The sequence below is a fragment of the Notolepis coatsorum genome (genome assembly GCF_963971535.1).
Source record: "Notolepis coatsorum genome assembly, chromosome: 9".
Taxonomy (NCBI): domain Eukaryota; kingdom Metazoa; phylum Chordata; class Actinopteri; order Aulopiformes; family Paralepididae; genus Notolepis; species Notolepis coatsorum.
The window spans coordinates 73,580,853-73,596,932 of record NC_140173.1 but is presented as its reverse complement, the minus strand read 5'-3'; the positions used below and the strand labels follow the sequence as shown (position 1 = coordinate 73,596,932).

General features: G+C 43.2%; 1 protein-coding gene across 1 annotated transcript in view; it reads left to right on the top strand.

Moving 5' to 3' along the window:
- The window catches only part of ehbp1 (EH domain binding protein 1), a 398,684-nt gene that overhangs the window by 162,329 nt on the left and 220,275 nt on the right, over window positions 1-16,080 (top strand). Inside the window, 3 exon segments of the mRNA XM_084321912.1 lie at window positions 653-834; window positions 12,056-12,195; window positions 14,903-15,058. Coding sequence (XP_084178038.1) covers window positions 653-834; window positions 12,056-12,195; window positions 14,903-15,058 — 478 coding nt within the window.

The window sequence follows — 16,080 nt, the reverse complement described above, 5'->3', positions numbered from 1 at the left end:
AAATAGATTTCGACGTGAACTCCCCCGATAGGAAATATCAAAAGGAGTCTGAAAATAGAATTCACAATAAGGGAAACGAGGAGTACTTGGTGAGTTTGAATTCCACCATCCAGACGTGATCGCATGCCTTGCTGACCCCTCCTTATCAGCTCTCCTAGAAAGTACAATAGACGAAAAAAAAAACTACGACTTAACTGTAGGTTCAAGTTCAAGTATTCTATCGTCATATGCATTAAACAGATATATAATACACATATATATTATATATATATATATATATACACACACATACATATATATATACACACACATACATACAGTGTGTCGGCATACAAGAACTACGATCCACAATCAACATAGCAGTCAACCTTTATACCAATGTGAAGAACACATTGAAACAACTGCTTGCATTTTTCATCTCGGTCTCACCTGAAGTTAAAACCTACCTGTTTCCCCCCCCCCCCCTCCCCATCTCTCTCTCTCTCCCCCCCCCCCTCTCTCTTTCTCTTTCTCTCCCCCCCCTCCCCCCTCTCTCTCTCTTTCTTTCTCTCTCTCCCCCCCTCTCTCTCTTTCATTATCTCTTTCTCTATCTCTCTTTCCCTCTCTCTCTCTTCCTCTCCCCCCTCTCCCCTCTCTCTCTCTCCCTCTCCAGGAGTCTCCGTCGGGACGGAGGAAGGCTCTGGCCACCAGCAGCATCAACATGAAGCAGTACGCCAGTCCCATGCCGACCCAGACGGACGTGAAGCTGAAGTTCAAGCCCTTGTCCAAGAAGGTGGCGTCTGCCACGCTGCAGTTCTCACTGTCCTGCATCTTCCTCCGCGAGGGCAAGGCCACGTATGTCTCTGGGCAGGCAGGCCAGGTGCCTGCGTAGTCCTCCTCTTTGATTTCATACAGTAGGAGGTCCGAGAGGGAGACAGGATAGGGGAGGCGTAGAAGAGGGGAGGTGTACTGTAGAAGATGGGATGCATAGAAGAGGGGAGACGTACTGTAGAAGAGGGGATGCGTAGAAGAGGGGAGGCCTACTGTAGAAGAGGGGATGCATAGAAGAGGGGAGACGTACTGTAGAAGATGGGATGCATAGAAGAGGGGAGGCGTACTGTAGAAGAGGGGATGCGTAGAAGAGGGGAGGCGTACTGTAGAAGAGGGGATGCGTAGATGAGGGGAGGCGTAGAAGAGGGGTTTAAAAACGGTTTCTTCCCACAGGCTGTGCACCCACTGATCACTAACTCACTGCTGAACACTAACTCACTACTGAACACTAACTCACTACTGAACACTAACTCACTACTGAACACTAACTCACTACTGAACACTAACTCACTACTGAACACTAACTCACTACTGAACACTAACTCACTACTGAACACTAACTCACTACTGAACACTAACTCACTACTGAACACTAACTCACTACTGAACACTAACTCACTACTGAACACTAACTCACTACTGAACACTAACTCACTACTGAACACTAACTCACTACTGAACACTAACCCACTACTGAACACTAACTCACTACTGAGCACTAACTCACTACTGAACACTAACCCACTACTGAACACTAACTCACTACTGAGCACTAACTCACTACTGAACACTAACTCACTACTGAACACTAACTCACTACTGAACACTAACTCACTACTGAACACTAACTCACTACTGAACACTAACTCACTACTGAACACTAACCCACTACTGAACACTAACTCACTACTGAGCACTAACTCACTACTGAACACTAACCCACTACTGAACACTAACTCACTACTGAGCACTAACTCACTACTGAACACTAACTCACTACTGAACACTAACTCACTACTGAGCACTAACTCACTACTGAACACTAACCCACTACTGAACACTAACTCACTACTGAACACTAACTCACTACTGAGCACTAACTCACTACTGAGCACTAACCCACTACTGAACACTAACTCACTACTGAACACTAACTCACTACTGAACACTAACTCACTACTGAACACTAACCCACTACTGAACACTAACCCACTACTGAACACTAACCCACTACTGAACACTAACTCACTACTGAACACTAACCCACTACTGAACACTAACTCACTACTGAACACTAACTCACTACTGAACCCTAACCCACTACTGAACACTAACTCACTACTGAACACTAACCCACTACTGAACACTAACCCACTACTGAACACTAACTCACTACTGAGCACTAACCCACTACTGAACACTAACTCACTACTGAACACTAACTCACTACTGAGCACTAACTCACTACTGAACACTAACCCACTACTGATCACTAACTCACTACTGAACACTAACTCACTACTGAACACTAACCCACTACTGAACACTAACTCACTACTGAACCCTAACCCACTACTGAACACTAACTCACTACTGAACCCTAACCCACTACTGAACACTAACTCACTACTGAACACTAACCCACTACTGAGCACTAACTCACTACTGAGCACTAACTCACTACTGAACACTAACCCACTACTGAACACTAACTCACTACTGAACACTAACCCACTACTGAACACTAACTCACTACTGAACCCTAACCCACTACTGAACACTAACTCACTACTGAACACTAACCCACTACTGAACACTAACCCACTACTGAGCACTAACTCACTACTGAGCACTAACTCACTACTGAACCCTAACCCACTACTGAACACTAACTCACTACTGAACCCTAACCCACTACTGAACACTAACTCACTACTGAACACTAACCCACTACTGAACACTAACTCACTACTGAACCCTAACCCACTACTGAACACTAACTCACTACTGAACACTAACTCACTACTGAACACTAACTCACTACTGAACCCTAACCCACTACTGAACACTAACTCACTACTGAACACTAACTCACTACTGAACACTAACCCACTACTGAACACTAACTCACTACTTAACCTCTTCCGCCCGTGCGGTCCGGGGCCGGACCGCAAATGACATCACGTCATAAATCAAGCTATCCAGACTGTCTGACATAATTATATATATATTTTTTTTTCAACCGTATTCAAGAATAGACATAACCATGTCACAACAGCAGTTATAATTAGGGATGTCCCGATCCGAAAGAAAAATGTGCCGATCCTGATCTTCTGAAAATCACGTGATCGGCTCCGATCCCGATCACGTGATTTTCAGAAGATCGGGATCGGCAAATTTTTCTTTTATTGGGATACTTTTTTTTATTTTTTTATTTTATTCAACAAACATGACCATGTTCACGTCTTAAACTCATACTGAGGCCTTAGTTTTGGTTTTAAATTACATATCATCATTAATTAATTTATTGTCACACAGAGCAGAAGAATTTGCCAAAACAAACGCATTTCCTTTGATTTACACCCAGTGTTGCGTTGCTGATTGGCTGACTGGTTGCACGCACGCTAATGACGCCACGTGCACACGCGCTCCCGGGCGCATGCGCATGCTCCCGCGCATGCACATAAATGTTCCCTCGCGTAAGCACAGACTAAAGACGGTGCCTAATTGCCTCTACGAATGGAATGTAACACATTTCATTCACAAGTTTTGTGTGAATGTATGGGGGGGACACCTCCCTTTATTCATTTCCTTAGATGTTTTGTACATGTGATCTCAAGAAGGTATTGAACGAGCTCAGTGGCAGTTTTTCATGTCTGGTCATTTTTAGCATGGTGTTATTCACTGTCAAAGATGCAAAGAAAAATCATAATTCATATTATCCTTTGTTTCATTACAATTTAACCCTTTGGTTGCCAAAAACGTAGAATCTCGTTTCTGTGGCCCAGCGGTTGAGTGCCGGAAACGTAGATCTACGTTTCTGTGTAGTTTTTTCCTTTTTTCCCCGATATTAATATCCTATTTCATGTCACAGAGCTGTATTTTGGCTGGAAAAGGCATATTGGGACTCCGAAGGTGCAGTACCGGCCAGATCCTGGTAGTGTCGCTGTCTCGAGAATGCAGTAACCCCTGTTGCAGACCTGGTGTCACACTGACAACGCTCCGGGCTGACTTTTCTGTTAGCCTGAAGCGAGGGCTTCACCAGATTGCATGGAATACTTTTTGGGACGCCGGATTCATTATGCTGTATAGCGTTATGGCATGTGCCAAATGGACTTATGATCTACCAGATGGCGATCAAATAATTGGAAAATTCTTTTTGGAATCCAACCGGCCAAAGGTAAGAGCAATTTGACGTCAAATTCAGCTTGATCATGCAAGGATTTCATAGCCATACCCCAGTTCAGTGTATGTTGTGGTAATAACGAATGCCGTTATTGGCAATCAATTAATCACAAACGACCCCCCCCCCCCCCCCCTTCCACGCATTCATGATGGGCATAATACCAATCATATGCATTTGGATTTTTAACTGTAGCGTGTGTAGGGACGAAACGCCAATGGATTTAACGTTATTAGCATTGCGCCTTATAAATAGCCTCACAGGAATGATCCCAGATCATTCCGATATAACACTCATATTCACCACGGTATGAAACGGGAACGTATCGATGGAAAAAATATTTCTTTATGGCATATTGAACGGAAGGTTCATACTGTCAATTGACAATGATATTGGATCCATAGCTATAATATAAAATATAGGTTTAGCTCTACAAACAAGGTGACCGATTACATGGGGTTAATGGGTGGCATGAGCCTATGCACTTCCCGGAAGGGGCGTGGCACCCAATGTGTTAAGCAAGCCTAGTAATAGACACAATATAAGAGGTTAAGCCCGGAGGCGTGTATGCTTTCTACAACGCAGTTGGGCGATTTGCGATTCTGATTGGCCACTGACGTTTCTGGTCATGTGACATGTGCGCCCAATAGCGTGACGAGCTGTGTCTTTGCCCATTTCCGCATCGAACAGCCTGCAAAGCACCTGGCGTTCTATCGCCATGCTCTAAGACAAACTCTAACCTTAACCAACTCCGAAAGAGCGCCTAAGCTTAACCAGTGTAGACACTTGCGGTCCCAGGATTGGGCGTACATGTCACATGACCAGAAATTACCTGGCCAATCAGAATCGCAAATCGCCCAACTGCGTTGTAGAAAGCATACAAACAGCCCGGAGCCCTATTTTCTGAAAATTCGCCTAAAATACATAACTAAATGGAATATTGCTCTACTTCTACAAGGTCCATTTGCATGTTTTTGGTATCTAGGGACATCTATGGACCTCAGTGAATGTATTTGCAGTGTCAGAAATATTGTGTCTAGGCTTGTTTAAATTGTGATGAAACAAAGAATATGAATTATGATTTTTCTTTGCATCTTTGACAGTGAATAACACCATGCTAAAAATGACCAGACATAAGTAACTGCCACTGAGCTCGTTCAGTACCTTCTTGAGATCACACGTACAAAAAATCTAAGGAAATGGGAAGATGATTAAACAGAAGGTTTTGTAGATACAGTACTGAATTCTGCCATCCAGACCCATGCAATTTGAAATATTATTATAGAATATAGAATATGAGGCCTATAAATGACCTTATTATAGCTAACTTGCACACTATGGATTGGGCCAAATCTACTCTTTCCAATGGCAGAGTTCAATTTGGATTTAGTATCACCAGGCGTGCATGAAGAACAGAGAATTAAATCTACTCTATGTACAGTAGGTTTTTAATTTTTGCAATAGCTCCGCCATTTTTAAACTGATTTCAAATCGGATGGTTGCTAAATGCTCAAAATAGGGGAGACAAACTAACTGCGCTCCAATATATGCCAATAACGTTCAGTTTTGTGGTATAAAATCCAGAGTAATAAGAGAATATTATCATGTCATTTGCTTGAAGGGAGCTAGAAGCCTTTGGGAAGTGTCCCGTCGGGTGGAAGAGGTTAACACTAACTCACTACTGAACACTAACTCACTACTGAACACTAACTCACTACTGAGCACTAACTCACTACTGAACACTAACCCACTACTGAACACTAACTCACTACTGAACACTAACTCACTACTGAGCACTAACTCACTACTGAGCACTAACCCACTACTGAACACTAACTCACTACTGAACACTAACTCACTACTGAACACTAACTCACTACTGAACACTAACCCACTACTGAACACTAACCCACTACTGAACACTAACCCACTACTGAACACTAACTCACTACTGAACACTAACCCACTACTGAACACTAACTCACTACTGAACACTAACTCACTACTGAACACTAACTCACTACTGAACCCTAACCCACTACTGAACACTAACTCACTACTGAACACTAACCCACTACTGATCACTAACTCACTACTGAACACTAACCCACTACTGAACACTAACTCACTACTGAACACTAACTCACTACTGAACACTAACTCACTACTGAACACTAACTCACTACTGAACACTAACCCACTACTGAACACTAACTCACTACTGAGCACTAACCCACTACTGAACACTAACTCACTACTGAACACTAACCCACTACTGAACACTAACTCACTACTGAACACTAACCCACTACTGAACACTAACTCACTACTGAACACTAACCCACTACTGAACACTAACTCACTACTGAACACTAACTCACTACTGAACACTAACCCACTACTGAACACTAACTCACTACTGAGCACTAACTCACTACTGAACACTAACCCACTACTGATCACTAACTCACTACTGAACACTAACTCACTACTGAACACTAACCCACTACTGAACACTAACTCACTACTGAACCCTAACCCACTACTGAACACTAACTCACTACTGAACCCTAACCCACTACTGAACACTAACTCACTACTGAACACTAACCCACTACTGAGCACTAACTCACTACTGAGCACTAACTCACTACTGAACACTAACCCACTACTGAACACTAACTCACTACTGAACACTAACCCACTACTGAACACTAACTCACTACTGAACCCTAACCCACTACTGAACACTAACTCACTACTGAACACTAACCCACTACTGAACACTAACCCACTACTGAGCACTAACTCACTACTGAGCACTAACTCACTACTGAACCCTAACCCACTACTGAACACTAACTCACTACTGAACCCTAACCCACTACTGAACACTAACTCACTACTGAACACTAACCCACTACTGAACACTAACTCACTACTGAACCCTAACCCACTACTGAACACTAACTCACTACTGAACACTAACTCACTACTGAACACTAACTCACTACTGAACCCTAACCCACTACTGAACACTAACTCACTACTGAACACTAACTCACTACTGAACACTAACCCACTACTGAACACTAACTCACTACTTAACCTCTTCCGCCCGTGCGGTCCGGGGCCGGACCGCAAATGACATCACGTCATAAATCAAGCTATCCAGACTGTCTGACATAATTATATATATATTTTTTTTTCAACCGTATTCAAGAATAGACATAACCATGTCACAACAGCAGTTATAATTAGGGATGTCCCGATCCGAAAGAAAAATGTGCCGATCCTGATCTTCTGAAAATCACGTGATCGGCTCCGATCCCGATCACGTGATTTTCAGAAGATCGGGATCGGCAAATTTTTCTTTTATTGGGATACTTTTTTTTTATTTTTTTATTTTATTCAACAAACATGACCATGTTCACGTCTTAAACTCATACTGAGGCCTTAGTTTTGGTTTTAAATTACATATCATCATTAATTAATTTATTGTCACACAGAGCAGAAGAATTTGCCAAAACAAACGCATTTCCTTTGATTTACACCCAGTGTTGCGTTGCTGATTGGCTGACTGGTTGCACGCACGCTAATGACGCCACGTGCACACGCGCTCCCGGGCGCATGCGCATGCTCCCGCGCATGCACATAAATGTTCCCTCGCGTAAGCACAGACTAAAGACGGTGCCTAATTGCCTCTACGAATGGAATGTAACACATTTCATTCACAAGTTTTGTGTGAATGTATGGGGGGGACACCTCCCTTTATTCATTTCCTTAGATGTTTTGTACATGTGATCTCAAGAAGGTATTGAACGAGCTCAGTGGCAGTTTTTCATGTCTGGTCATTTTTAGCATGGTGTTATTCACTGTCAAAGATGCAAAGAAAAATCATAATTCATATTATCCTTTGTTTCATTACAATTTAACCCTTTGGTTGCCAAAAACGTAGAATCTCGTTTCTGTGGCCCAGCGGTTGAGTGCCGGAAACGTAGATCTACGTTTCTGTGTAGTTTTTTCCTTTTTTCCCCGATATTAATATCCTATTTCATGTCACAGAGCTGTATTTTGGCTGGAAAAGGCATATTGGGACTCCGAAGGTGCAGTACCGGCCAGATCCTGGTAGTGTCGCTGTCTCGAGAATGCAGTAACCCCTGTTGCAGACCTGGTGTCACACTGACAACGCTCCGGGCTGACTTTTCTGTTAGCCTGAAGCGAGGGCTTCACCAGATTGCATGGAATACTTTTTGGGACGCCGGATTCATTATGCTGTATAGCGTTATGGCATGTGCCAAATGGACTTATGATCTACCAGATGGCGATCAAATAATTGGAAAATTCTTTTTGGAATCCAACCGGCCAAAGGTAAGAGCAATTTGACGTCAAATTCAGCTTGATCATGCAAGGATTTCATAGCCATACCCCAGTTCAGTGTATGTTGTGGTAATAACGAATGCCGTTATTGGCAATCAATTAATCACAAACGACCCCCCCCCCCCCCCCCTTCCACGCATTCATGATGGGCATAATACCAATCATATGCATTTGGATTTTTAACTGTAGCGTGTGTAGGGACGAAACGCCAATGGATTTAACGTTATTAGCATTGCGCCTTATAAATAGCCTCACAGGAATGATCCCAGATCATTCCGATATAACACTCATATTCACCACGGTATGAAACGGGAACGTATCGATGGAAAAAATATTTCTTTATGGCATATTGAACGGAAGGTTCATACTGTCAATTGACAATGATATTGGATCCATAGCTATAATATAAAATATAGGTTTAGCTCTACAAACAAGGTGACCGATTACATGGGGTTAATGGGTGGCATGAGCCTATGCACTTCCCGGAAGGGGCGTGGCACCCAATGTGTTAAGCAAGCCTAGTAATAGACACAATATAAGAGGTTAAGCCCGGAGGCGTGTATGCTTTCTACAACGCAGTTGGGCGATTTGCGATTCTGATTGGCCACTGACGTTTCTGGTCATGTGACATGTGCGCCCAATAGCGTGACGAGCTGTGTCTTTGCCCATTTCCGCATCGAACAGCCTGCAAAGCACCTGGCGTTCTATCGCCATGCTCTAAGACAAACTCTAACCTTAACCAACTCCGAAAGAGCGCCTAAGCTTAACCAGTGTAGACACTTGCGGTCCCAGGATTGGGCGTACATGTCACATGACCAGAAATTACCTGGCCAATCAGAATCGCAAATCGCCCAACTGCGTTGTAGAAAGCATACAAACAGCCCGGAGCCCTATTTTCTGAAAATTCGCCTAAAATACATAACTAAATGGAATATTGCTCTACTTCTACAAGGTCCATTTGCATGTTTTTGGTATCTAGGGACATCTATGGACCTCAGTGAATGTATTTGCAGTGTCAGAAATATTGTGTCTAGGCTTGTTTAAATTGTGATGAAACAAAGAATATGAATTATGATTTTTCTTTGCATCTTTGACAGTGAATAACACCATGCTAAAAATGACCAGACATAAGTAACTGCCACTGAGCTCGTTCAGTACCTTCTTGAGATCACACGTACAAAAAATCTAAGGAAATGGGAAGATGATTAAACAGAAGGTTTTGTAGATACAGTACTGAATTCTGCCATCCAGACCCATGCAATTTGAAATATTATTATAGAATATAGAATATGAGGCCTATAAATGACCTTATTATAGCTAACTTGCACACTATGGATTGGGCCAAATCTACTCTTTCCAATGGCAGAGTTCAATTTGGATTTAGTATCACCAGGCGTGCATGAAGAACAGAGAATGAAATCTACTCTATGTACAGTAGGTTTTTAATTTTTGCAATAGCTCCGCCATTTTTAAACTGATTTCAAATCGGATGGTTGCTAAATGCTCAAAATAGGGGAGACAAACTAACTGCGCTCCAATATATGCCAATAACGTTCAGTTTTGTGGTATAAAATCCAGAGTAATAAGAGAATATTATCATGTAATTTGCTTGAAGGGAGCTAGAAGCCTTTGGGAAGTGTCCCGTCGGGTGGAAGAGGTTAACACTAACTCACTACTGAACACTAACTCACTACTACTATAATTTGTGCCTTGCACAACAACATACCTCAATTATACCATACTGATGACTTGGGACTTTGTGTTGATGGAAACGATTCAAGGCACTCTTGTGTCTTGGTTAATACTGAGAGAAGTTCAATCCATATTTCACACACACGTTTTTCTTATGCTCATTCTCACATATTGTCCTTTTCATATCGCCAGCTTTCATTTACACACACACACACACACACACACACACACACACACACACACACACACACACACACACATCACACACACACACACACACACAAACGTACACATACACAGAGTGAGAATAGAGAACAGTATGGCAGGCGGTCTTTGTTGTGCGGTGGATGGCCGGTCGATGGGGCGTAACCCTTGTTAACCCTTCAGGGAATGATGTCAGCCACACACAAACAAACTCCATCACATTGGCTTAAATGAGCCTCAGTGTCTGGGAACACCAAACAGAAAAACCAGAGAGGAGAATACAGCAATTATGATGGAGGGAGGGAGGGAGGGAGGGAGGGAGGGAGGGAGGGAGGAGTAGAAGGTTAGTGGGAGGGGCAGGGAGATGATGGAAGAGTAACAAGTACATATCACTAGCAACACACATACACACATGTGTTTAACAGTTTACAAATACTGTATATTACACATATTCATCACCACCAGGAGTGTATGTATGGGTACTGTAAGTAACGTATGTTACTACTAATATGTGGTTCTCATTGTCTCCTCATCTCACATCACAGACGCATGACATGTTAATGTTACATTGTGTCCTTATCATTCATTCATTCATTCATTCATTCATTCATTCATTCATTCATTCATTCATTCATTCATTCATTCATTCATTCATTCTCTCTGTTTTTCTATTGTGGTGCCAAATCCATCCGGTTAGCAAAAGTTGTTCCGACCTACTTCTGTGTTATAAACAAGCATTATAAATGAATGAAATATGATCATTAAATGGTCATATTTGCATTTCAAAGTGGTGACTGTCAATCTGCCGTATGTACAATTGCTTCATGTCATGTACATACAACCATTTCCACCACATATGGTTAGTTTGTCAGCTTGATATGACGTTAGCTTAGCATCGTACATGGCTAGCTAGCCGAGATAGCCGAAGTTAGCTGATTTAAACAGTGAGCTTATTTATCAAGGCAGTCCATCTGTATTTCCACAGAGGAAACTGACTGTACATATGATTACAGATTGACATTACTGTTTGGAAACGCAAATATTTACTTTTTACAGTGTTAGTTAAGTTTATCACATTAGTTTCAACCTGGAAGTAGTTCCGGAAAATGTTTGCAAGCGGAATGGATTTGGCACCACACTCTACAGTCTTATCCAGTGCATTTCTGAATTCCTCCTGTTATTTCTGTCTCTTTATGAGAAAGAGAAACCATGTAGGTCTATTATTTAGTGTCTGAGTATTTGTATAGCACCTTTCATATAAGGATCGCAGCCCAAAGTGCTTCACAGCAGTGATGTAGACACAAAATAGACATTTACATAATTATAGATGGGCATAAAATGAGAGTTGAAAGATAGATTAGTATAAAAGATTTCAGTCATTAAAATCTATTAAATATTGCTTATTGATTATGATTAATCTACAAAAGACTATTAGAACATTGGAAATGTTCACAAGATCATTATAAAATGTCAAAAAAGGCACATTCATCTACTCGCCTCACGTTGAGCATCAGGTTTTCTGCAGGACACTCATGATGCCATGAATGCGTCTGTTCCTCCATCCAGGGATGAGGACATGCAGAGCCTGGCCAGCCTGATGAGCATGAAGCAGGCCGACATCGGCAACCTGGACGACTTCGAGGAGGAGAACGAGGAGGACGAGGAGAACAGGGTCAACCAGGAAGAGAAGGCTGCCAAGATCACAGGTGAAAACTAACGCAACCTGGCTAAAATATTAGTCATCCTCATTTTCTCTCTTTTTAGGAAGCAAGAGTCCAAACAATAATACCTTGTGCGCTACTGATATTTCTCCTCACGAGTTCCACGGGTATTAAAGTACTTGGTATTGTACCGCAACTGACCTAGCATAGAACTATAAATGTCCAAGCCTTAATGGCCCAGACCCAGGCTTGACATATGGGCATCCGCTTCCTCAACCACATCATTGCTTTTACATTTTCTAAGGTGTGTGTGTGTGTGCGTGTGCGGACATTCATGAGAGTGTGTGAATTCACAAGTTCGGTTCTTCACCATGTCCCCTACATCCTTGGTTCCTTCCTTGGACGGTTGACTGTGGCTTCTATCCACGCTGTGGAGTCACACTGTGGTCTAACGTATGGGCCTTGCTGCTGCTGCTGCGCTGCTTAATCCAACGTCTCCAAGCGCCGGCTCTTCTTCACATAAGCCCTACTTCCCTCCCCCCTTTCTTCTCCTCTTCTCTCCGCGTCTCATCTATATGTATATACATCAAGCGCCTACAGCAATGCTTCACTTGTCATATGCATCATTCAGGGGCGGCTGTGCAACAAAGACATAGCCTAGCCGCTGCACTCTCCACGCCCTGGCTGTCATACCGCACCCCCCTCCCTGCAGGACCTAGGTAGCTAGCTAACAATAACAACGCTAATGCTGAAGCTAAGCTAACCGGAGCGTGCACTGTGAAATATATGTAGTACTCTTCTTCAGCCTCTAGGCTACATATATTATGTGTTTGTGTGTGTGTGTGTGTGTGTGTGTGTGTGTGTGTGTGTGTGTGTGTGTGTGTACTCTTAGTGGAGTGTTATTTTGCTGACCCCTCTTCCTCCCTCCCTTCCCGTGTGGCCCTGTCGTTTACAGAGATTGTAAACCAGTTGAATGCTCTCAGCTGCTTACATGGGGACGACGACGACGCTTACGACGCTATCGTCCTTAAGAGAGCTGGCAAAGCGCCTGCTAAGCCCGCCTCTTCCTCCCAAGGTCTTCTTCTTTTCACCTTTCCCTGTTCTCTCACCTCATCTATTGTCCCACCTACCCCTCCACACCCTCATCTGTTGTTTTCTCCATTAACCCCCGTGCTCTGTCACTCTTTTCACCTTTTCTCCTATTTTTCAATACTATACTCTCTCTCTCTCTCTCACTCTGTCTCTCCTTCTCTCTCTCAACTAATCTCTCTTGTGCTCTCTCTCTGTCCCTCCTTCTTTCTCTCTCTCACTCACTTTCTGTCTTTCCCTCTCCCCACCTCTTTTTCTCTCTCTCTCTCTCTCGCTTTTTCTCTGTCTCTCTTTCTCTCTATCCCTTTCTCTCTATCCCTCTCTCTCTCTCTCTCTCTCTCTCTCTCTCTCTCTCTCTCTCTCTGTGGTGTTGTTGTGGTCATGTGGTCTGGTCCTTCAGTTGATGTCAGTACTGTGTGGTGGTACCAGGTTGTTGTTTCCATTGGTTGGTTTTTCCTTCGTTTGGTTCCTTGTGTTTTATTCATCCCCCCCCCCCCCCCCCCCCCCCAAAGCTCCTCATCTTCCGTGTCTGCAATTGGTAGTGAACCAGACCAGACCAAATCTTAGAAATAGGGGGGGGGGGGGGCAAAGAGTTGCCAATGCAGAGGATGTTATGTAATTATCCCTGGTGCCAATATCCTAGAGTGAGTCTCTCACTAATTTAAGACCTTAGAAGAAGAATGTTGTGTGTGTGTGGCTTTCAAGTGGGCACCTCCCGTCACAGATATTCAGTTGAATTAGCCCCACACCACCTCCAATAGGCTCACTGGCGAGTTCTGGTGTCCAGGAATTAGAAAATTAAAAAACATATAAATAAAGAAATTTTTCGAAGTAGCCTATACTATAGCAACTCATAGCAACCTACTCCTACTGGGCTGGCTGCACACACACACACACACAGGCACAAGCACCCATTCTGTGGCACTCAAGATGGCCTAATAAGGATCATGAATGTGTCCGTGTGAGAGGCGGGGGGGAAATGCCACACCTCTTATCACCTACGACCACTTCATGTAACCTCACTACACACACACACACACACACACACACACACACACACACACACACACACACACACACACACACACACACACGTACAACCAACACGCACATACACACACAGCTCCCTGACCTGACACAGACTTCTGGCCATTTTCCAACACATACATCCACCCTGTTCTCAGCCATACACACACCCTGGCAACGTGCGGTCAAACTACAGCGAAGAAGACGAAGTAGACTGGTCTCGGCTAGGATCTCCATAGCAACCCCACACGGCTCTCTCCGTCTCCAACGGTAACCCCCCCCCCCCCGCCCGGGCCACATAACTCTTCCCAGAATGCCGCTGTCGGACATCAAATGATGGTCTCTGAGGTGGCATGGGAACACGTGGAGGTTTGGGCAGTTTCCCTTTTCTAGAAGCAGGGACACCGATTTGGAGACGGGTCTACATGCGTGTGGTTCACTCCAAAGTGCAGGTTTTGTGGTATATTCAGTTGTTTTTGTTTTTTTTGACGTTTCTATTTGTTTTTGTCTCTTCGTTATGTGTTTCAATATATTTGGATGTTCCCCAGCTGTTGTCTTCACGGCTCCGTTTGACTGACTTTCTCCGCCGTCGCTGTTTGTGTTAATTTGTCTCATTTCGGAAACCGTGGCGACACAGAACTGATCAGCAAGCTGAACTTCCTGGAGGACGGGGATCGGGACACGCCTCTCGACATGAGCACCAATCCCTTCGAAGAGCATGACGACGACGTCGATCCTCACGACCCTCACGACCCCAACCACCTCAACCCATTCGGTGACTCGGACCATGAAGGTATGGCCGGCCTTGTGTATTTATAAAAACACTTTTATTGACCACAGGGTAGAGGGGATTGATTGAATTAATAATGATTCATATTCGTCCTTTCTGAGAATAATCATGATATAGCTTGTTAGACGTGTGTCAATGTGAGCGTTTCATCGCTTGATGAATCAATACAAGTGGGTGGTTGAAGATAGTGATGCACCGATGTGAAAATTGTGGCCGATACCGATAACCGATATTTACCGATGTCGATATCTCTGTATAGAAAACACTTTTTTATGATATAATAAATAAAGTTATTTTCCAAAACGCTTTTTCTTTTTACTTTTGCAAGTTATTTTCAGAAATGACTGATATTTTGAAACTATTTAAGGCCAAAACATGTAAAAAGAATAAAAAAAAGATATATATATATATATTTTTTATATCAGCCCTATATTGATATCGGACCGATACCGATGTGTAAAGAAAACGGCCATATCGGCCGATATTATATCGGCGGCCGATATATCGTGCATCACTAGCTGAAGATCTTAAATGACCTCCTTTAATCGACGGGACGTCCTCGGTGTCGGTCATCGTCATACTGCAGCAGACTGGGATGGAAAAAACAAAAAGGATCAAAAGTTTTAAGGAGACTGATGTCAGATCTTCTTAGTAGCAGAGAAACACTGCAGTTCTTGATTCTAGTCTTTGATCTCATAGAGTGTGTCTCTGCCCGCATTAAACACGCCAGATTAGGCTTTTTGTTCAGAGTGTTTACAAGTGGACTGTCAGTGAAACGACAGGTAGAACAACTTCTGGTGCAATGGATGAGTTTGGAGGTCTATAGAACAGGTGTGTATGTTGTGTTTTCACAGACCGCTAAGCTAATATTTGCCCATTCGTCTGACCACCTGAGCAGCCAGTTGTGTTTAGTATGGATGGTTTGGATTTGAGTGACAGGCACACACACTTCTTCGTGGCATGTTTACTTGTTTTGTTCCCTTTAATCAATACTAGTGTGTGTGTGTGTGTGTGTGTGTGTGTGT